Consider the following 24235-nt stretch of genomic DNA (forward strand, 5'->3'; position numbering starts at 1 on the left):
TATCTACCATTTTGTATATGATGTTATTGCTTCCTTGAGATGATCTTTTAAGAAGGAAATTAATTTGGTTTCTTCTGTGAGAAGTATACTAAGTGAAAATCGAATTTCAAATTTGTGTGTGAGAGAGAGAGAAACGAAAAAGACGATCACAGGAAGTAAGGAAAACAGTGTGAGGTTTTGGCCGGTTGACGGGCTACCGGAGGTAAGCTTCCGACTAAGGTTAGTCCGTTATTCTCTGATCATGTTAGTCTGCCAGATTCATTCCAGCTGGCTTGTCTTAGATAGGTACTATCTCTGCAATTTACAGTCGCTAATAAGACTGTGTAGTCTGCTATAAGAGAACACTCCGTTTAAGCTGGCAGTTCTCTAGGAAGGTTCCGGGCGCTAGTGTCCTTGAGACAAGTTGAGACAAGTCTTAAATTAAATAAATTTGAAATTTTTACTATTTAATTATAAAACATAAACCTAAAGAACTATTGATACTTAATTTTGTTTTAATTTTCTATTTTAGTATAAAATCTCCGAGACACCAAAAACTAGTTGGTTTCGTCATTATTTATTTAACCGTGTACCGTTAGAGGAAGGTCAATAACGATTACCGCAGCAATTTAATGACGACAATAGCCCCAGCTATAAATAGAGAGAGAACAGTATTACAGTTCAGTAAATATGACGAAGACCTCTTGTCAAGGAAATCAATTAGCGTTAGAGTGACGCTGCCGACCTTAGCGGAATGCCCCAGTTAGTGGCGTGTCGCCCCAAACTGTCTTAGTTAACTAACTGGATTTCTTTGCTTGCCTCACTGATCGTTAAGGAATTGAGGCGACTCTTTCTCCGTACTTCATCAACTCTTAAATCTTTTCTCAACAATTGTGGAGGTGATATATTGATATATCTATTTATCCAAGTTTTATTTACTATACAATACGTAGTTTGTTTACTGCTTCTTGCAGTTTTTAAGGAGGATATATTGTGATCGTGAAAATATTTTTAAATTGATTTTCTCACCGGAAAACGGAAGTATACAGTACACAGTTTCTAGGGAAATTTTCAGAAGCCTCTTTATCTTACACAAACTAAAAACGCAGCGAAAGTGCTGGTATATATTATTATTATTATTATTATTATCTTTACTTTTACTGGCTCTTCTATTGAGAGGAGATATTGCGATCAAGCAGATTGATTTTGAGTTACAATCAGGAACATCCGTTTTTAAGCCCTTTACTTAGTAAGAGAAAATAAAACAAAAAAGGGCATTACATATTCGTGTAAATATTATAATGAATATAAATATATTGTAAATAATTCATGTAAATATCGAGTAAATGTCCAGATCATACAAAGATAATATTAGTAGGTCGTTAAAAATCAAGCGCAAAGTTAATTTTAATGGTTAAGCCCTCCAAAAATAAATAAAATAAACTCATTAATCTAAATAATTATTAATCGATTAAGAAATGTTAACACTTGGCATTGAATGTATTCTGAATGTCCAAACATCTTGGAGAGAATCGACAAACTGTCAAGGGAAATCCTTGATGATCTAATGCCCTGATTAGCTTATTAAGCATTTAATAGGATGTCAGTGATGAGATTAGTCCAATCAAATCTTAATCAGTCTCCCTCTTAATTTTGTATGATATTACACGATTAATATTAACCGTCTCTTTTCAATTCTCCCAGGAACCTTATTTGTAAAAGATCGAGAATGGGGTAGAAATAAAAAGATTAGAATTGAAGATGGAAGTGAAGATGGCTTAGTGGTTCTGATGTTGAACTTTGCCAAACATATATATATTTTATATATTCATGTATAGACGAAAGTTAATCGATACTCGAATGATACTTGCGGTGAACCTATCGAACAAGTTCCAGAATCGATCTCTACTTACCCTGTACTTCACTACGCAAGCTTTCTGGAAAAAAAGGCAAAAGCTCTCTCAAGCCTACCGTTACCCAGGAAAGGCTACCCAAAATTCTGAGGTAAGGAAAGCGCTTGTGTCACGTCTGTGTCTCCAATCGCTGGTTCTGTTCCAGGATGACGCCGAATATGTTCACGTACTCCACAAACACACATGGGGTGTTGTCTTGAGGTACATTAGATCTAATTATTGGGCAGTGGAATCTGGATTTAGGGAAGGAGTGTGTTTTTTTGAGAGAGGATTGTTGTGAGGGAGTGATTGAAAAAAGTCCAAAATCCTTTGAGGAGCTAAAGAAGAGGAATAAATAGTGCTTCTATATGTTGGACTAATTTGAATAAATAGTGGTATAATAATTACTGTTCATTATTTTTGGTAACTGATTCATAGTTACAATAGGTTGAAAAATTAATGCCAGTTTCAGTCATTATAAACTTTATTATGCCGGAGCTTTCGACCTAGGGACTAGGGTCATCTTCAGGACTAATTTACAATGTAATATTTTACATCATTAGGGGGTTGGTGCGTCTTCTAGTCCGTGAACAGTCAAGACAGAAGACACACCAACCCTTTAATGACGTTAAACAGTAAATTGTAAAATAGTCCTGAAGATGACCTAGTCCCTAGGTCGAAAGCTCCGGCATAATAAAGTTTATATTGATTGAAACTGGCATTAATTTTTCATCCTATTGTGCTTCAGCTAAAAAAGGAAGTTAGAATTTTTGATGAGCGAAAAAAGAGATAATATAGTAATTTGCTAATTACAAACCGCTATGTTTGTTATCCTGGCGCAATCCAGGTTGGAGCAGAAGAGGGGTTTAGCAGGATTTCGGCCGCGATAGAAGGGGATCCACCTCGCTGCCGCCTCCAACCACTCCCTCCACTTCTCCTGATCATTATCAAACTAATCGGGCAAAAAAAAAAAATGGCCCTATTCTTGCCCTCGGATTGTTGGCTGTGATTAGTATGAATTAATTCGTCCCCAAAGGGCTAGTTGTACTATCTGAAATATTGTAGGCTATGTAGAGATAGTGAGTATAGTAACGATTCACCTGTATGTCCACGCAATGTTAGCTGCGGCTAACTTCCTTTTCTGTACCATTTCGCCACCTGCATGAATTCATTGATAAAAGGTTTTAAGATAATTAATTAATCAATTAAAACAAATTGAATTATAATTTCAGCCAGAAAAAGTATTGTGAGTCCATGCTAGTCCTTTTTTTCTAAAATGGTGTCAACCGTCCATTAAAGGGGAGGGACGCTCCCCAGTCAATTTTCTTGCTTTTCTTTTCATTTATTTGTTTGGTAAATATTGGACAATCAAAATGTAAAATGAAATAAAATGTTTCTAGTTTTGAGAAAAAATTATGAATCTGATCTCTTTTTTTTAGAATTGCAGCGTCATGTGAGTATGCAAAATGATAATTTAATGGAAAATTGGGGAAAAATGAATTTCAATGAAGGAAAAACAATCACGATTACAGTAGATAGATCGATAAAAATGTATTTAATAATTGAAAGTATATACATATGTACATAGGAGTGCCAGTATAAATACTATAACCTCCAGCTAATAATATTGAATACATAAATTGTTACAGAATATAAAAGTAAATAATGAGGGGAAAAACCAATGAAAAACCCTCAGCCTCTAAGAAAAGTTCTACTTTAGGGAGTCCTTAACTCTCCTGTGCCTGTGCACCGTAGCCAAACTATAGTCCCCTATTTGCCTGCATAGGTGGTTGTGACTTAATACGCACTTACTGAAGAGACCAGTAGCGAGGTACTTGATGTAGTGTTCTACATAGTCCATGTTGGTGTTAGAGTGTAAGTCTATAATACGGTCTGTAGCGGGGGGAAGTTGTCACAAGCCTGAGGAATTTATTTTGCATGAACTGCAGCGAGGCGATATTGGCTCGACATGTCAGACTCCAGGAGGGACAAGCATAAAGTAACATTTAGGCCTAACCACTACCTTGTGCTGGAGGAGTTTATTCTCTGGGGATAGTTCATGAGTCCCTGCAGAACAGCGGGAGTAGTACTCGAATGGCTGCCTTGCCTTTATTGACTCTGTCCTTTATGTAAGGTCTGCATCATTTGAACACTTATTTTTTCATAACTATTGTCTATTTCAGAAGACGTACTCGTATAGAAGCACATTAAGGTGTACGGGAACATATCGGACCCTCTAAGAGGATCTAATTATGTTCTCCGCACTGAAATATTCTCTAAAATAGCGATCTATAATTTTCCGTCCGCGACACCTAGTAAATGTTAGTTGGACGTTAAGCCCCGCCTGAAAAAATATGGCGATTACTTTACTTTACTCTGTCCTTTATGTGAGGAGTAAAAGTCAGCCCACGATCCAGTAATACTTCCAAGATACCTGATAGTAGCAACCCACGGCACAATCCGTCCCCCCGAAGTGTACATGTCGATATAAGATCGCCCTGCGCTTAGTGAAAAGGATAGCCTCTGTTTTTAAGGGGTTAATTTTTATTTTCCACTTGGTGAATAATCGGTCCATACATGACATGGCCCTAGTAAGCCTATTGACTATCGTGTCAAAATCTCCAGGACGAAGCATAGACAGCGACGTCATCAGCATACAAGGCCAGTCGAACATCCTTTGGTCGAGGCATTGGGGTTGAAGTAAATAAGAAATAAGACTGGTCCTATTATTGAGCCTAGAGGCGTTCCAGCAGTTGCTACGATTACAGAATTAGAGGGAAACTGAGCAAGTTGTGAGGACAGGTTGAAACAAAAAACGGAAACGGAAAAAATGTTTTGTAATTAGTTCTTGATATTTTAGGGAAAATTTTAGGTTTATATTATTTATTTTTTTTAAAGTTAACTTTTTTTCCTCTAATTATTTTTACCATTCAAAAATTAAATTTAATAATAAACATAAAAGGTGCCTCATTTTTCTTGACTGAAATCATCCCTTTGTGTGGTAGGTTGGTTTATTGATTGATTTAGTGAAAATGATCTAGACCGGAGATTGTGTGGTGAGGTGTAAGGACCAAAAAGGAATACCTCCTCCCGGCCGCTATGTTGGTAACTTCCGCTTCGTCTCACTTTATCTCTCTTGTAACAGATAATTTAAATTTAATATTGAAAATTTTTCCTCCATTCTGGATCTTTCCTTTTATTGAGCTTTGTTTTTCTTTTACTACGTGACGAAAAGTATTGGGGGATCAAGATAAAAATTTTCCCTAATTCTGCTTTCCCCGGAAGTGTGTGTCTTTACAAAATACGTCAAAAAAAAAAAAAACTGAATGAAAATCAAAATATTTTATATTGATTTGGTCCAACCGAAATTGCCCCCACACTTTAATGAATGAAAGTACCAGTTTTTCTTTGTCTTTTCTTCTTTTTTTTTACTGAGATTTTTCCCGATAATGATTGCGACGCTTTTCTTCAAAACTCTTCACACTCTTAGTGGTCTTGCACTCCACTCTCATTGGAAACACTTTACCAGGGAAATTTCGATTTTAAGGACATTTTTAGGAAGGAGCATTGGCTGTACTTCCGCCTAAATTGCCATTTTCCAGGAACGCGGCCCCGTATTTTGTGTCTTTAAATTTCCTGGTTTATAGAAAATTCCCCAACCACTTCGCAGAATGTTTTTTTTTTTTTTTTTCTTTTTTACACTTTGTAATGTGTTTTAAGTGTAATTTAGGTGTAATTTGCGGTTTTGAAATCTAGTCAATGTAATTGGATTAGTAAATATGTTGAATAATTCGATGTTTGGAAATACGTTTAACTTGGAAAATCTGAAGAAGTGTAGCAAGAAGTCGAGTGAGCTTCACACCAAATTTTTTTCTTTTTAAATTATTTCATCGCATAATTTTGTAATCCAGCATTATTCCCATATACCATATTAAATTACCAATAATATGGATGATTAATATTTGGAACATTTTGGAGTTCACATTTACGAATAGGCGCCACGGTAGCCGAGCGGTTAGATAGGCTAGACCCGCAAAGCTAAGATGTATTGTTGGTTTAGTGGGTTCGATTGCCCCGGTCTTAGGCCTTGGATTTTTATTTAATGGTTAATATGAGAATTTATAGTAAAGTATTGTAAAGTTTTTCTTGTCCTTTTACTAAGAAAGAACTTTACTTACACAACTAGTGCCTGCCACTAGTTATTTTAATAATATGTGGGTTTGATTAAATAATAAAACTCGCTAAAGTTGTAAGTAATAACCTGATTTATTAACACATTACCTTTACTAACATTAACATGTACTAGCAACTAACGCTATTCATTACAGTCACCATTTACAACAGTCACAACAGTTTACTGTTACTTACTCACTACGTAACGCCACAAAACTGTTCCACGACTGACCACTGGTCCGCACTGCCCCGAATTGCGCTAGACTCAACCGCACTAACAAAGCTCTCCTCACTAACTGACTAACCGCCCGACTAGCTAACTTTAAAGCACTCCGCAACACTGACTCTCTCAAAACTAACTCATAAACTTAACTAAAAACTCTAATAATTGTCTGCAAAGACTTCACTAAAAACTCTGTCTAAAAACTTGATTAACAACTCATTAAGAACTCGTTAAGAACTGCTTAAAAACTGACTTCTCTAGCTGTGTCTGCCTCCTTTTAACTGCGTGCCTCCCTCCAACTGGGACTGCCCTCCTCCAACTCTCTGAGCATAAGTTTCCACGCCCTCCTGACGTTCATTGGCTGGAGAAAACATACTGCCACCACCTCAGCTGGGGCCGCCCTCCTCCTACTCACTGTCTCGCTCCTACCTGTCAATCACTGGCTGGGAAAACACATATGCCACCACCCCAACTGAGGCCTTTCTCTTAGCTGGCTTTTACACAGGTCACTAACTCCTTGAACAATCTAGCCCTTTCCTTTCTAGTTCGGGTAGAGACCGGCCCTTTTGTCTACACAGTGGTGGCCTGATACCGACTTTGGTCGCTTAACCCCTAGAACAATCTAGGCCTTTTTTCTCTGCCACAGGTAGATACCGCCCTTTTGTTTATGCAGTGGCGGCCTGTTACTGACTTTGATCGCTCAACCCCTAGAACAATCTAGGCCTTTCTTCTATGCCCAGGTCAACTTCGTTACAGTATGTTAGGCCAGACCCGCAAAGCTAGGATGTATTGTTGGTTTAGTGGGTTCGATTGCCCCGGTCTTAGGCCTTGGATTTTTATTTAATGGTTAGTATGAGTTTATAGTAAAGTATGTTTACTAATCGCCTCCGTCCACGGCATCTAATTTGGTAGTTGGACGTAAAGCCCTCCTGAAAAAATAGGCGCATTACTTTACTTTACTTTACACACCAAATCTTTTCTTTTTAAATTATTTCATCGCATAATTTTGTAATCCAGCATTATTCCCCTATTCCATATTAAATTACCAATAACATGGATGATTAATATTTGGAACATTATGGAATTCACATTTACGAATTAGGGTTATCCAGGATTCCACTACCATATTTTATTACTTGGTAGCTCTCAGATCACTACGAGCGACGTTTATCAAAATCTAAGCCAACTGATATTAAATTGGAACCGGTTTAATCTAAGCTATGCCTAATTAGTTTATATGTTTTCAGATATATGTGGTTCTGCATTTTTGTTGGATAAGTAGAACCTCGTTGATTTAATCCATTGTTAACAGTGGGGTTATTTATTAAATCTGATTTGTTTCGAACTTTTTCATTGACAGTTCCCCCCCTCCCAAGTGATACCGTTTTGAGAACCCCAACTTCCTGAGACGTATAAACAAAAAACAAAAAGTACGATAAACTGCAGAGGCAAAAGCAAGAATAAAGTGGAAGACCAAGGGATTGTGGAGAAGTAGCAATCCTCTAATCTTAAGATAGCCGTGGCAGTTTTGTTGAGGGAAGAAAGAGCTGATGGCCGAAACTATTCCCTAAGGGACACTACTAGCAAAATACTGAATAAAATCCTAGCCGTTGTGAATTTGGCAGAAATTCACCTAACACTATTTCACAAAGAGGTGGGGGGCATAGCACAATAAGGCGTCCATTAGGATGCACACTCTGGGGAACAAGAAACCAAGTCTCCAGTCCTAACCTGTAACTGGAGGAATATAAACTGGAGACGATTGAAGAATTTTTTTTTTATTCAAGATAGGACAGAAAGATGGCTGTACGGTGCACAGATTATAGTCTGGAATTCTTTGTGAAAAACAAGTTATATAATAAGATTTTCAGAGTTATTAATAATAATTATTTTGGAGAGGGCTTCACACACATAGGGCTAACTCCTCTCCCATTCAATGTACAGCGTCGAGACCCCCGAAAGACACATCTACATAAAATTCCTAATCGAATGACACCTCATTCATAAAAATCGCTTCGCGCTTTAGGCGCTACGTTGTTTACAAAAAAAAAGGTAACAAGAAGAACAAGAATAATTTTTGAAAATGCCGTTTTTGCTCATTTTTGGCAACTTTTTTTTCTCGAAAACTATGTTATTACCGAAAAAATTACAGTTATAAACGAGGATTTGCCCTACGTTATAAAGAAAATTTGGTACTCGCTTCGGCGGTACATGTACTAAAATTGGAACGATACAGAGAAGATTAGCATGGCCCCTGCGCAAGAAAGGTCACGTAAAATCGTGAAGCGTTCCACATTTTTTTTTAGGCGCCACGATGGCCGAGCGGTTATAGGCTAGACCCGCAATGCTAAGATGTATTGTTGGTTTAGTGGGTTCGATTCTCCCCGGTCTAGGCCTTGGATTTTATTTGATGTGTTAATATGAGAAATTTATAGTAAAGTAGGTTTGCTAGTCGCCTAGACGACACCTAATTGTGGTAGTTGGACGTAAAACCAGCCTTAAAAAATAGACAATTACTTTACTTTAGTTTTATTTTTTAAAGAAAATTTGGGGATTTTATCTTTTACAGAAAAAAGAGAAAAAAAATTGTCAAAGTTGGGTGTTTTTCAACGTTACGCTTTTTTGTGCACTTTTTGACGAACAACCCTTATACAACTGTCCTAAAGGATAGTTTTAATAATAAAATTGTACTGAAATCACGAATTTGAAGTGAACTTCGCACTTTTTCTAATTGATTCCCAAACCTAAGAGGCGTATTACTGCTCAGATCGCCGTCTTAACTCCATTGAAACCAAAGGTGAATGTTATTATTTACAGTGTCTGCTAATATTGTGTGCTAAGCTGTTAACTGGTCCATTATCTGTAAATATACTAAGATAAAAACAGCCTCTTGACGACGGATGAATTATTGTAGTAGAAATAAAAGTTTTTGTTTGGAGAAAATGGTTGTTTTCCTAAACGATTCTTTCCACCATGTTGTGCGAAGAGAGAGAAAGAGATAGTTTGGAACTGAAGTAGCTAGGGTGTAATGGATACTGTAGGTTCTGGAAATGGTTTCGGAGACCGCCAATCGGAATGTGTTTAAAAGTGGAGAGGTATCAGGTTACTGCAAACAGTTATCTCCTGCCAATCTCTATCCAACTAGGGAGATCCAACCAAACAGCACCACTGGAGGGACCTCCTTTAAACAGAGTAAAACTGTTTACTGTTCACACACAATTCGCCGCACTTAGAAACCACATATAATATTTAAGAGCGAGCGAAAGAGCTTTTTCCTTTAGAAGTAGAACGTTCTACTATAAGGTCAAGTTGCACATCTGCCACCATATCTCGTTCAAAGGGGCTAGTCCTGGATCTCCAGGACTCGTCCTTCCTGTTGGAAAAGCGGTGGCACAGCATCCTGTAACTCCCACACAGTTCTCTCTTTAATCATTCACTCCCTTCTAAACTCCGCCACATTCATTAATAATAGAGCACTAAAAGAAACAAGTCAAAAACTTTGTGTCATAAGCTTGTTTTCAGTCTTGTTGATGGTTTGTTTTTTGTACTGAAACTTCAACAAACCGGATTAAACGGTAGTCTGGTTCCCCAAGGAGTGTGTGTGGTTAACTTTGGCAACCTAGCCCAGAACAAAGTACTTTAGCTTTACTTCTTACTGTACTTCTTTCAACTTAAAAAACTTGGTTACCTTTTCTGTACTTTGTCTTATTTTACTTTCTCCTTTGTATTTGTTTACTGCATATTTTGTCCTTTTTTTGACTTCCTGAAGAAAAAGTCCAAGGAAAAAGCTACTTGCTGTTAAGATTTCTGTTGTTAAATTTTACTTCTTTTTATTGCCGTAAGTAGAGAATGTGCTTGTGTCGGGTTATTCAAAGTTAGGTATTTTTACTTTAAAAACCAAGTAAGGAAGTCTCATCCAGGGGTGGCTGGATCATGTACTCACCTGGGGTTGCTACTCCTTCGGGGCCACACAGCTTCAGGAACTCTGCACACTCACTAGACCTAGAACAGTACAACTTACAACTTAAGAGGCAATCATTTACTGTACACTTTACTGGGCCTAGAATAATCACTTTGGCTATCCTGGTCCTCCAAAATAGCGGTGGTTGCTCAAAAAAATTAATTGACACAATACCTGAATAAAAAAAGAGGAAAATCTAGTCGGATTTATCTTCATACAAGAGAATAAGATCGCCTAGTAAATCTTTGGCCCTGTCTATGAAGGACATGGATTACAATTTAGGAAGAAATAGAATAGGCTAAAAGAGGTCTACCAATGCAAGTTTAGGTTGGATGTATCAACAGGGGTGGAAGGATTGAGATGGCCTAAGGCACGTCCTAATAAGAAGGGAGGATTTTTTTAGATAAAAAAAGCTAGTTTGGGCGCCCAGGAGAGGCTAGCAAAAGAACAGAACCTAGGATTAGTTTGGACCAAGAAGATCTCGAAGGCGATATTAGTAAACTCGTTATATAAGGGATTTGGAGACTGGGTGTGAGTAATTGAGAAGCCTCCAAGATCGGTTCGAAGAAGGAAAACAAGTACACGATAGACGCAACCAGGAGGATCAAGTCTACATCTGAAGTCTCTCCTAATCTTTAATAAGCTTTAGGAGGTGTAACCAATTTCTTTTTCTCTTTACAGCAAACTTTAGCGAGTGGTAGAGAGCTCCTACCATTAAAATTTTGTTTCCACATATTTACCATATATAATATATTATTTCCATCTCCATATTCTTGTACAGAATCTTTACTTGCAGTTACTGTTGCAGGCGAAGTAATTTTTATTGAGAATAACTTGGCGTGCGAAATAAATTCACGATTATATACAAACAAATTTTGGCAAAAATAGTTTAAAAGTTTCAAGCTAAGTGTTCGCTTTTAGGTTAGCTAATGATTTCAAGTAGAACTCATATTCATCTACACTGATTGGTTCAATAAAAAAACCAATGGCTATGCACGCCTTACGATGACAGCTGTTTTAAATTTTAACCTAGATTTGATATTGATTTTAAATGGTTATTTAATACATGTGTTGTTTCTTTTTAATCAATGATAAAAATCAATATTTTCTATTTCAATTGATGAATATAATTAAGTTTTATTGATTTAAATGTTTAATTTACATTGTATGAAAACTTCTTATTCATTGTTGAATACTTATGCAAATTAGAAAAGTTAATTCTCATGAACTATTTTATATTATTCTACAGAAATTAATTATAATAAATTATTAGTATTGTCTAAAATACAATAAAGTGAGATTCACAAATTTGCACACAATGCTAAATATCTTAATAGATTTCATTACAATACGCTTTGGAGTTCTAAGAGTTTTATATACATACGTATTCTTTTATTTCTTAGAAGGTTGGGTCTCGGACACTTTTCCTGCTAGCAAACCAAATTTCTCTTACGTTTTACTCTGCAATTCTTCAGCCTCCAGAAAGATGAAATGGTAGATGTTTCCTGTCCTCATGCATATCAGCATTTTGCTTAGTGCATTTGTCTGAAGAAGTAGTTTTGTATTTTGTATGATCGAAAAAGCATACTCCTCTAGCTCTACCTCATATATAAAGGCAGCAGCATACTTTTGGTTTTAATTTGCACTTACATGACCGCTGGATAATGCAAGTACAGGTAGTCCTCGATTTACGACGTTGATCCGTTCCTGAGCGGCGTCGTAAACCGTTTTTTCGATGTAAGTTGGAACATACGTAAACTGTACCATATACAGTACAGTACTGTTTTACCGTAATAACAGTACAGTACAGTAAGCACTTAGCCTATCCTAACACCGTACCCAACCTAATTATCAAAAAACACATACAAAATACTGTACAGTACGTTTAATAATGAAATGAAACAGTAATAATAGTGTAGTGTAATAAAAATTTCATACTACTGTACAGTACTGTACACCAAAACACGTACAGTAGTTCCCTGGCTTTTCATAGTACATACTCTACAGTACTGTACTGTAAATGGGAGTCGTAACCACGAAACGTCGTGAATCGAGACCGTCGTAACCCGAGGACTACCTGTATTACTTAAACTGAATCATTTTTCTTGACTTGAAAGAAAAAAATCCTTAAATATGACCTCCACATGTAAAAGAATGATAACAGAGAACTAGTTAGCTATGCGCAGAAAGGCTAAGAAAATACCGTAGCCTCGGTGTAGTTTTGTGAATGTTGAAGCTTAGGATGTGGAATTCAAATTGATTTTTCCAAGAAACATGAAAAACAACAAAATATGTAAAAAGCAGTGGGTTTTGCTCAGCTGTTGACCCTAAAAGGAAGTGGCACCTTTCATTTTCTTTCGTAAAAGAGTAAACATCACGATCGTGTACTAAATTTTGTGGAAATAATGAAAAAAAATAAAGTTTGTCAGTAACCATGGATACACTCGCTTAGTGCGTATGAAAGGAACTATCAGAAAGTTCCAAATTTAGGAACTCCGTTTTGGTGTTCTTGGTTCCAACCAAAATTTGCTAACAGCTAGCGTGTCAGTCAGTAGTCTCCAACAAAATTTCCATTTTGTCCACTTCAAGCAGCTGACGATTTGCAGCTAGAAAAAGAAAGAGCTAATCGAAGACTAGGTGCGCAAATTATCAAACAAGACATTTCCCCCCCTCCATCCCTACTAATTTAAAAGATAAGAAGTGATGATGTTGTTGTTTTAAAGCTCTACATTGTACTGATAAGCGAGTATTATTATTGGAGATAAAACTCTGTCACCTTACCTAATGAGAAATTGCGTTATGTTAGACGAGTGTCTTCTAAAGCAGTGTTATTTTCTTTAAGTACTCCTAACTTTAAGTTGTAAGTTCCGCTCAAATTATAACGTACTTTGTTCAGTTTTTATTACTTATTACCGATGCGATTACAACTAAACACTATATTGGGTAAGAATTATTACTATTCATACATAAATCTTTGCTTGGTTATGTCTTAAATAATTTATTATTATTGTTATCAAGAAATGATTTATTGTTGCCACATTGTTATATAAGAATTATAAGCTTTCCACGGTAACTTAGTTTTAAATAGCAAAGAAGTATTATGGTAATCACAAACTTTAAGATTGGAAAAAACGAAGTGGTAGAAATCTATTTTAGGAATCGCTGGTTCAGGCAGAAATATATTTACAATTAGTTGTTAATGTATTAACGAAATACATCAGATTTGATAGTGAATATCCGCTCAGAATTAGAGACAATCGGAAAAGCAACTACCCATTTTTCTTTTCCTCGTCTTTTCATCTACAAATTTTCCCCAATAGTCTAGTACTTTTATATGAAGGTTAAAGTGATTGCTGTCTGTTATCCGTTTTTCAGTTAAAAGTTACGTGATGAATTTTCACCGAGACAATCGGAATCAGTTTTATGATCCACTCCATCCGGAAAAAAAAATTGAAATATTTCGTAAAATGGTGCCCCAAGCTTTTCCGGAAAACTCAGCCTAATCAAAGTTCCATTTTACAGAATCAACTTTTGTTATTTGTTCCAAAACAAAAGTAGTGGAGGCCAATTTTGAGCACATTCATAAGATTGTTTTGAGATTTGTATTATGACAATTTCAATTCATTGGAGACACTGTTCTAACCACTTCGCCGGCTTTATGAGTGATAAACAGGTAAAAATTTCCCCATTTATGGTGGCAGGAGGGGGGCGACGAACAACCGATAAAATGATTAACATCAAAAAAGGTTATCCTGTATTGTAAGTGCTCCTGCTAAATATGCACGAGACCTGCAAAGCTAAGATGTATTGTTGGTTTAGTGGGTTCGATGCTCTCGGTCTAGGCCTTGGATTTTATTTAATGGTTAATATGAGAAATTTATAGTAAAGTATGTTAGGCGGTTATAGGCTAGACCCGCAATGCTAAGATGTATTGTTGGTTAGTGGGTTCGATTCCTGGTGTCTAGGCCTTGGATTTTATTTAATGGTTAATATGAGAAATTTATAGTAAAGTATGTTAGGCGGTTATAGGCTAGACCCGCAATGCTAAGATGTATTGTTGGTTAGTGGGTTCGATTCCTGGTGTCTAGGCCTTGGATTTTATTTAATGGTTAATATGAGAAATTTATAGTAAAGTATGTTAGGCGGTTATAGGCTAGACCCGCAATGCTAAGATGTATTGTTGGTTAGTGGGTTCGATTCCTGGTGTCTAGGCCTTGGATTTTATTTAATGGTTAATATGAGAAATTTATAGTAAAGTATGTTAGGCGGTTATAGGCTAGACCCGCAATGCTAAGATGTATTGTTGGTTTAGTGGGTTCGATTCCCGGTCTAGGCCTTGGATTTTATTTAATGGTTAATATGAGAAATTTATAGTAAAGTATGTTAGGCGGTTATAGGCTAGACCCGCAATGCTAAGATGTATTGTTGGTTTAGTGGGTTCGATTCCCGGTCTAGGCCTTGGATTTTATTTAATGGTTAATATGAGAAATTTATAGTAAAGTATGTTAGGCGGTTATAGGCTAGACCCGCAATGCTAAGATGTATTGTTGGTTTAGTGGGTTCGATTCCCGGTCTAGGCCTTGGATTTTATTTAATGGTTAATATGAGAAATTTATAGTAAAGTATGTTAGGCGGTTATAGGCTAGACCCGCAATGCTAAGATGTATTGTTGGTTTAGTGGGTTCGATTCCCGGTCTAGGCCTTGGATTTTATTTAATGGTTAATATGAGAAATTTATAGTAAAGTATGTTAGGCGGTTATAGGCTAGACCCGCAATGCTAAGATGTATTGTTGGTTTAGTGGGTTCGATTCCCGGTCTAGGCCTTGGATTTTATTTAATGGTTAATATGAGAAATTTATAGTAAAGTATGTTAGGCGGTTATAGGCTAGACCCGCAATGCTAAGATGTATTGTTGGTTTAGTGGGTTCGATTCCCCCGGTCTAGGCCTTGGATTTTATTTAATGGTTAATATGAGAAATTTATAGTAAAGTATGTTAGGCGGTTATAGGCTAGACCCGCAATGCTAAGATGTATTGTTGGTTTAGTGGGTTCGATTCCCGGTCTAGGCCTTGGATTTTATTTAATGGTTAATATGAGAAATTTATAGTAAAGTATGTTAGGCGGTTATAGGCTAGACCCGCAATGCTAAGATGTATTGTTGGTTTAGTGGGTTCGATTCCCCCGGTCTAGGCCTTGGATTTTATTTAATGGTTAATATGAGAAATTTATAGTAAAGTATGTTTGTTAGTCGCCTCCGTCCACGACATCTAATATGGTAGTTGGACGTAAAGCCTGCCTGAAAAAATAGGCAATTACTTTACTTTACTACTAAATATGCATTTTACTTGATCCTCTCTTTTTGTTAATTTTAAAATCCAATGCTCCATAGTGGTTTTTACTCAGTTAAGGATTTCTTTTTTTTATTACTTTACTTTAAAACATTTTAAAAAAATTGACCTTGCCCCCTCCACTCGGACGGTTAGAGGGGGGAGTATTAGTGCCGTTAAGTAAATTTATATGTTACTTAGACTCCAAATGGGTGTTTTCGGTCGGTATCTCTGTTGGTAGCTTACAACATATTGTCTGGTCTCTTGTTGCTAATGGCCACTCACAATACGTACTCAGTATCTAGTCAACTCTTCCACTCATAAAATAAAGTATACATCCGTTATTTGTAAAGACGTTCTCCTCTGTGCTCAGCTTTAATATTTTTTTTATTCAATCATATTGTTGAGTTATTTTTAAAAATATCTTTGTTTTTAATCCAGTCGTAGAATTTACTGAATCCCTGAACGGTATTGAGAGTTTTATCCAGAGTTTAGTGTGAAGATTTCGACTTCCGTTTCCGTCTCAAAAAAGAAAGCTTGCAAACTTTTAGCACAGTTCTACTTTATTGCTTCCTTTAATTATTGCATTTATTCTAAAATTTAATTTCTCTTAATCATATAGGTAGTAACACCTTTTTTGATGTTTTAATCGTGAAATTTTGAGGTAAAACTAAGGCTATAATGGATTGTGTAAGTTAACCCAGTGGGGGAGCAGTCTAATTACAAATTTCATTTAAATTATTCCTTTAACTGTGAGGCGCCACGGTAGCCGAGCGGTTAGAGGCGAGACCCGCAAAGCTAAGGTGTATTGTTGGTTTAGTGGGTTCGATTCCCGGTCTCTAGGCCTTGGATTTTATTTAATGGTTAATAAAAGAAATTTACAGTAAAGTATGTTTGCTAGTCGCCTCCGTCCACGACATTGTCTTTATTATCGACCTAATTGGTAGTTGGACGTTAAGCCCCGCCTGAAAAAATAGGCGATTACTTTACTTATTCCTTTAACTCGAAAGATTCGCGTCCCAGAGTGCCTTCATTCTTCTGAAATTGGTTAATTTATTAAACACTCCTCAAGAAAATCTTGTCTTTTCCAAGTAACGGAAGTAGCAGTCACTCTATTTTCCAGTTACCAATTGGGCCGACTTTATAAATTCCTTGATAGACGGATATTCTTGGAGGCAATGCGGGCGGAAGTGTGTTGGAATTAACTAGGGAGTCATTATGCCAAAATTACTGGTTCCTCTCCAGATCTTTCTGTTTTTTTTTTTTTCCTTGAGAGATTTGAATTGGCATCCATCCAGTTTGAGGGGAATTCTTGGCCACTTGTTAGTAGGTTCGAGCCCTGACAGGTTTCTGGGAAAATATTTGGGAATCAACGCTTATTTGTGGGGGGGGGGGTACCTACTAATCCAGCAACCAATAAGTGTAGCCTATCAATGGACTAACTTTGGTGTACGTTTTTTTTTACATCTTTCGTAACAATGCCAAGTCTAAAAAAAAAAAAATGAGGTAGAAACTTAATAAATGCTTCATTCAATAATTTCTACAGCCAGTTGTAGCATTTAATTGGGGGATGGCTAATTTTTTTGTATTCACCTAGAACGTTCAAAAAAATCTGTTCGCCTAAAATTGGTGCCTCTGAAAAGACGAATTTCGGTCGAAACTTTTTGTGCAGGAAGTGGTTCATGTACGGATCGATGTTATACTAACCAGTGAAATTCGAAACTTTGACTACAGCGTTATATTTCTCTTCTTGAGAACAGTGAAAGAGGAGAGAACAGGAAATGATAAGAAATATCGTCAAGTTCCTTCCTAATTTCACTTCCTTCATCTTCCCTACCAAACGATTTTCAAAAAATCATTTAAGAAAGAAAAATAAAAATCCATTTGCCAGCGCGATTAATGCAGATGCAAATGCAGATAGATTACAACTACAATTTCACCTGCCATTGTTTGCCCCTAGGTCAAAGTGATGAAATGCCCTCTAGAACTATAATTTATCTAGTTTAGTTTAGGTCTTTTTTGTCTTTATAGTTTTTTTTTTTAAATAAATCATAGTAATCTATTTTTTATTTTAATAGTTGGTTATTTTGTTGTTCAGTTTTAATAGTTATTGTGAAATAACCATTAAAACTGTCCTATTTGGTTAAATCAATAATTTATTTCTTTGTGAAATTAAAAAAGAATAAGTTCTCAATCTATTAATTTTTTCATTATTTTAATTGTCAACGTTTGATATTTTATCATTATTATTTTTTAATTATCTACTTTATTTATCATTATCGCAAATTAATTATTATTTATATTAAATATTTAATTATCATTATTATCGCAAAGTTCTACTTCTTTTTAAAACTTGGAAAATTTAATTAATGATTAAAATTGTTACAATGTTTTAATTTAATACTTTAATTGCATTTAAATGATGATTGAATTTGCATATTTGCAAATTTGCATTTTTCTAAAGGGCAAACAGAATACATTGATTGATTACTGATGATTTGGCTTTATAATTATGATTTGCATTGCGTGATTTCTTTGTCCCTCCCCCCCCCCCAATCAAAAAGTAATAGACCTTAAGAGGAGATCTGCGATTATCTTAGTGCCAAGAGCACTGGACGGGCATTCTTGCATGAATCCTGGCATTGACTCCACTCTGTCTGCAGTTAAGAGATTTTCTTCTTTGTAACAGCCTCTTCTTTCTTACAGCTGATTGTCGGAGGATGGAACAGTGGGGCGCGAGAATATTGTCAGAAGTTGAAAATAAGAATTAGGCGCTTAAGATGTCGGTAAGATATTGAGACGCTGTTCAGAAAATAAATCTTTTATTACATTATTGATAAAGTGATCTGTAGTACAACCGTATACGTATTTCTAAGTTCAAAATATCTACAGAATAAAGATCATTATTTAAGACACTGTCAAAAATTAAAATTCTTATTGGTGGCGCAAATCTGTTATCTTTATACAAGTTAACAATAGCTAAACTTTTACAGTAGACAATTCGAGAGAGTGTCGGAATAGATTCAAGTTTTTCAAGGGAAGAAATGCTAAATAACGGGAAATTAGCTTTAGTCTGATCAATTAATTTAAGGGACTGCATTTATAATCATCAAATACAACGATGTTTCCTTTAGAGCTTAGATTAAAGAGAAAAACCAAGCACATGGATAATCAACTAGATCTAGAAAACCTAGTTTGTTTTGGTTGAATTCATAGGTCGGTGAGCATTACTGTTTCGAAGAAGTGAATATTATCAAATAAGCTCGTTCGATTCTTATGTTTTTCGTACAACATCAGTCCAGGATATAAGCAGAAACAGATGTTACGCAGAAATGCGAACAATCCTTAGAAACAAGGTTTGAAAGTCAAAGGATAGCCAGTAGAAAACAGTTTTCTTCTCAGTTCGGTCAGTCGTTATTTAATGATTCTCAGTTGTGGACCCTCATTTCTGTAGATGAATTTCTACATTGTTGCTGTTAATGCGGGCAATATGATGAACTCATCATGATGAAGAAGGGCGTAATAGAAAGAATACAAAAGTGAAGGTGGCTAATAATTAGGAAACTTTTTATTAAGATAAAATTGGTGATGACCATCACTTTGTCTTCTGTAAAAGTTTGGCTTTTGTTAACTTGTATAAAGATAAAAGATTTGCGCCACCAAGAAGAATTTTAATTTGACTTTGTGCCCACTTCTTAGCCTAGGAATGGCCTAAGTGGCGGATTAAAGTGAACTCACAGAAATGCCAGCATGCCACGTTTACTCTCCAGCGGGGCTTCTGTCCACCTGTCCTCTCCAACAGCAATCCTCTTCCTTGCTCTGATCTGGGGCGCTACCTTGGGCTCTACGTAGACAAACGACTCACGTGGAACCCACACACTAGACTTAAAAGACAAGCAATGACGAAACGTGTGAAACTACTTTACAGACTACTTGGACGACGCTCCAAATTACCACCCATTGAACTCAAAAGCTTAATATACAACACTATTCTCAAACCTATGTATACTTACGGACTAGAGCTGTGGGTTCAGCCAAACCTACAAACATACGGACAGTACAGGACATTTCAGTCAAAACTCCTGTCGACAGATAGCTGACGCTCCTTTCTACGATGGCTAACCTCACTCTTCACACCGACCTCAACATTCCCTTCATAGACCAACTCGCTAAGACTAAATATCAAAAATTCCATACTGCTCTCTCGACTAGCTCTAATCCTCTTGTACTGTCTCTCGCTTCCTCTGACAATCCTAATAATCCTACTCGCCGACTGAATCGCCAGTGGCCCCGCGACTTTCTTGCAGTCTGAAGACCTAAACGTCATTATTCTCTTATAGAGAGTGCTACCGCTGGGTAGTTTCTCTCCTCCTGCTCTCCTCCCGCACCAGTTCATCATACTCTTCACATTTACTCATTGTATACAATGTATACAGATTGTAAATTACAAAATAAATTAAAAAAAAAAAAAGACTGTGTCCAAAATAATGATCTTTATACTGTAGATATTTTGAACTTAGAAATATTTGGTTGTACTACAGATCACCATGGAGTATCAGTGAAACCCCACACAGAAAAGCGTACGAAGGGGCCCTTGGAAGAAGAAGGAGAAGGCAAAGATTAAGTTGGCCGAAAGGTGGGAAGGACCCACCTGGTGAATATGATACGGTGGTGCAAAAAAAAGAGCTAGTGATCAAAACTTTAGATATGTTTTGGTAAAGTAGGCCAAGTTCTTCTTTTTAAGTCCACTTAACAGTAATTAAATCACTTTAAACATCAAATTGAAAAGTTTTTAGACAAACATATGAATAATAATTTAATCATATTTGGTTACAATGTTTCCTAATTAAGTACTCAATGGCAGTCTTGTAGTTATTAACGGAAGTAAGGAAAAGGAAATATCCGTAATATGGCTGCCATAAGAGTAGTATTTATCTCAACCAATGAATTACTTAACCATGTTATTTTCAGTGAAACTGTTCTCTTTACAGACACAGACACACACACTCTATCACATTTACATACAGTCAGTGCCGCCATGTATTTGTGCTAAACTTTCTCTTTTTAACCGTGAAGAAAGTGAACATTTTAAAGTAATTCACGAAACCAAATTGATGCTAGTATTTATATACTCTAGTTTCATTTAAAATAGTTGGAACGGGAAAAATCAATTTAATTAATTCTAATATTTAATTATCTTTTTTAGTGGCTTGAATGTGGATGGCAAATCTAGTTTCCCCATGTGCACTTGGCGTCAGAGAGACTAGGCGCCCCGTTTTTTTTCCTTTATAACATAGGATACTCGGTACATTCCAGAATTTGGTGGTGATGCGTAGTGTGCAAAAAGATTTGGTTAAAACTCGACGCTAAAGCTGAAGAGTTTTTCTTTTCTTAAGATAATAATGCCAGAAAAAGATAGAGAGGTGCCTAAGATTGTATGGTCCATGCTCAACTACGTGATGGTCTAACTCTGAATTATGGTTTTTTTTTAAGGCTACTATACAGGGTGAACCAGTAAGTATTGTCCATAGGCCTACTGTGTGTAATGCAACTAAAGTGGAGTTCAATGACGTATTGGCCACCTTCATATTAACACTGTTCTTGAGTGACGTCACTTTAATTTTTTTTTCTAAAATCATTACTTTTTTCCAATATAAATATCATTACTCAGAAAGTTTTAGTTCGAATTCGATTCTGATGACACGGTTAGAAAGACAGATAAATTTTCTAAAAATTGATAACATTTCGAAGCATAATTTATTCTCCAGACAGCCTCAATCTTCCTCCTGGATAGTGGAAAAAATAAAAGTAATCGAAATTTTTGAGAAAACTCATTAGGCCCTTACGTGATCATTAACAGACCTAGGTGCTGGCATTTCAGATTCTGAGAATAACCTATGCTTCGAAATGGTATCAGTTTTTCAGAAAATTTATCTGTCTTTCTAACCGTGCCATCAGAATCGAATTCGGACTAAAACTTTCTGAGTAATGATATTTGTATTGGAAAAAAGTAATTATTTTAGAAAAAAAAATTAAAGTGACGTCACTCAAGAACAGTGGAAAATATGAAGTTGGCCAATACGTCTTTGAACTCAACTTTAGATGTACTACACTCAGTAGGTCTATGGACATTACTTACTGGTTCACCCCTGTATAGCGTAGCATTCTCTGTTGGGTATTACGATCTTGAAATGCCCTGAGCTCTCCTCTCCAGATTCCTCCCCGAAATCTTTCGTACTTCTTTTTCACAAATCATTGGCTACTTGGATCCATTCAGCCGCCATCTTTCAGTCAAAAGTCAGCTATCCGGAAGCAATACTTTTACTGGACTTTAATATAATGTGACCAAATCATTTTTAGAGTCACTGAAAGATAAGAAGTTAGTTGAAGAAGTTGGAGGACTCCTAAACACGTTTGATGATGCAGCCATTTACTTATCACGAGCGCAGGTCCCTCATTACACTACCACCTCATGCATTCCTGGACTACTTTCTTGACATTGCTTTTTTCAAACTCTTCTAACTCTCATTGTTCGTGACAATTAGTGCAATACAGAATAAGAAGAAGAAGAAAGAAGGCTTTTGATAAAATTAATTACCATTAATTTTAGAATAATTAGAAAACCACCCTATCATAAACCCTTCACAAGGATCTTCAACTCTACAAACACTTCCAAAGCCTCCGAAATATAGATGATGTTCGTGTGTTACTAGTAGATATTAATAAATAACTCATTCTATTTCGTAATCTTTTTTATAAAAATAACACGGTGTAGTTAGTGGCTGCTGCCAATTTGATGTAATCTCGCATCATTCATTTTTCTTGGCAAACAGTTCTGCAACATTATTGGTAACCCTCGGGCTCTCTCTCTCTCTCTCTCTCTCTCTCTCTCTCTCTCTCTCTCTCTCTCTCTGTACATAATTTCTATGGACATTAAACAAAAAAACTCGTTGGCCATAAAAAATTATAGATTTACAATTATTCATTAGAATTACCTATTTTCTATTTATTTCTTTCTATTTCTGTTTAATTATCTTTAGAAATGCATTCTGTTTCCAATCAGAAGATTCGATATGATCATAAAACGATGGAAAATAATTGAAAAAAAAATTCTTTACGATTCTATTTCTGTTAATTTTACAGTTTGAGATGAAAATCAGAGGTTGCGTAATGTGTTAAGCAAGCGATCCGTTTTCAGTAGAGTGAACAAATACCGAGACTAGTTGAGACTAGTTTGCTTTATCATTTTATCCGGCCGAAGGAACGGTCTTCGCCTTTTTTGGCGCAGATTACCCCTTGGTAACCCATTGTTTAGATTGTTCTTTGGTCTCAGGATTGTAGTGATGTATCCATGTTTCATCCACAGTGACGAAACGACGCTTAAAGTCCTGCGGATTCTTCTGGAACAGCTGCAAACCGTCCTTGCAACACTTCACACGATTTCGTTTTTGGTCAAGCGTGAACAATCGCGGCACCCATCTTGCGGATAGCTTTGTCATGTCCAAATGTTGATGCAAAATATTATGTACCCGTTCATTCGAGATGCCCACAGCACTAGCAATCTCACGCAACTTCACTCTTCTGTCATCCATCACCATATCATGGATTTTATCAATGATTTCTGGAGTAGTAACCTCAACAGGGCGTCCAGAACGTTCAGCGTCACTTGTGCCCATATGGCCACTCCGAAAATTTTGAAACCACTTATAAACTGTTCTAATCGAAGGTGCAGAGTCACCATAATGTTTATCAAGCTTCTCTTTAGTCTCCTGAGGCGTTTTGCCTTTCATAAAGTAGTGTTTAAACAACACACGAAATTCTTTTTCATCCATTTTTTGAAAATCACTCGACTTCCTCGATTCAAACGAATGCCAAACACAAAGAAATTGACCGATCTGGCTGAAACTTAGTGTGTGTTCTTCCAAGAGATGCTACTAACTAAACATAACCTCGATACGCGCCAGTGGTGCTATCTCTCTGACTTTGCACGGACTTTTAAAACGACCCTCGTATTGAAGCCTTAAGTATTTTTTAAATATGGGAATTTTTCGGACTACCGATTCAAGTAACACTGTCGTGCGAGTATAACACCACTTACCCATCTTACACAGCACTCAGGCACGCATCCTCATTGACTATTTACGGACTATGTGTCTTGGCTGTGTGCATAGAGAACCAAAGAGACTCTGTGCTTGGGCAGAGAATCAGATTACTCTGTTCAAGTTGGGGCTTATTAGCAGATTAGTCAGATTGTGGAGGAAACGACCTCTCACTTGTTGTTCGATTGCTGCGTTTTGCAATCGAGTGGTTTATGCTACGATATCTTTGGAACTTTTCAGACCAAAGGAGATACTAGTAGAGAAAGTCCTCAACCCATGATGCAGCCATCTGTATCATGATTCTCGCAGTTCTCTCATGAGACCATAGATTTAGTCAAGGTTTTTTCAATTTTCGTAAGGTGCCGAATAAAACAAATCAACTTATTAATTTTCATGTGAGCATTAAGCGAAGAACTTCGACTTTGGCTGAGGTAGATTAAGTTTTGTATCAGAACATGGGGGCAGGTTCTGTTCCGCTAGGCCGTTGACAGCCATTTGGAGCTTAGAATGGATAATCCATTCTAGTAGAGGGGAGGTTTCGTATACTAGACCCTAAAGGGGAAGGCACAATAAGCCTCCA

The 24235-nt window shown here is 36.5% G+C and overlaps 1 protein-coding gene and 1 non-coding gene across 6 annotated transcripts in view; both read left to right on the plus strand.

Moving 5' to 3' along the window:
* LOC141450811 (E3 ubiquitin-protein ligase RNF144A) overlaps nucleotides 1–24235 on the plus strand; it is a 146774-nt gene that overhangs the window by 54379 nt on the left and 68160 nt on the right. The window contains exon 1 of one of the 5 annotated variants that reach the window (XM_074121634.1): nucleotides 13014–13171. The exons of the other annotated variants lie outside the window; for them this stretch is intronic. Coding sequence (XP_073977735.1) covers nucleotides 13144–13171 — 28 coding nt within the window. The 5' untranslated portion in view covers nucleotides 13014–13143. Of the gene's footprint in view, nucleotides 1–13013; nucleotides 13172–24235 lie in introns of those variants that run through there. 5 annotated transcript variants of the gene reach the window in all.
* On the plus strand, nucleotides 8460–8567 carry LOC141446356 (U6 spliceosomal RNA). The gene has a single exon (XR_012453659.1). It is a non-coding gene; the product is annotated as a U6 spliceosomal RNA (small nuclear RNA).

Source organism: Rhodnius prolixus, unplaced genomic scaffold, assembly GCF_049639745.1.
Source record: "Rhodnius prolixus isolate KJV_2025 unplaced genomic scaffold, Rpr scaffold_1, whole genome shotgun sequence".
Taxonomy (NCBI): Eukaryota; Metazoa; Arthropoda; class Insecta; order Hemiptera; family Reduviidae; genus Rhodnius; species Rhodnius prolixus.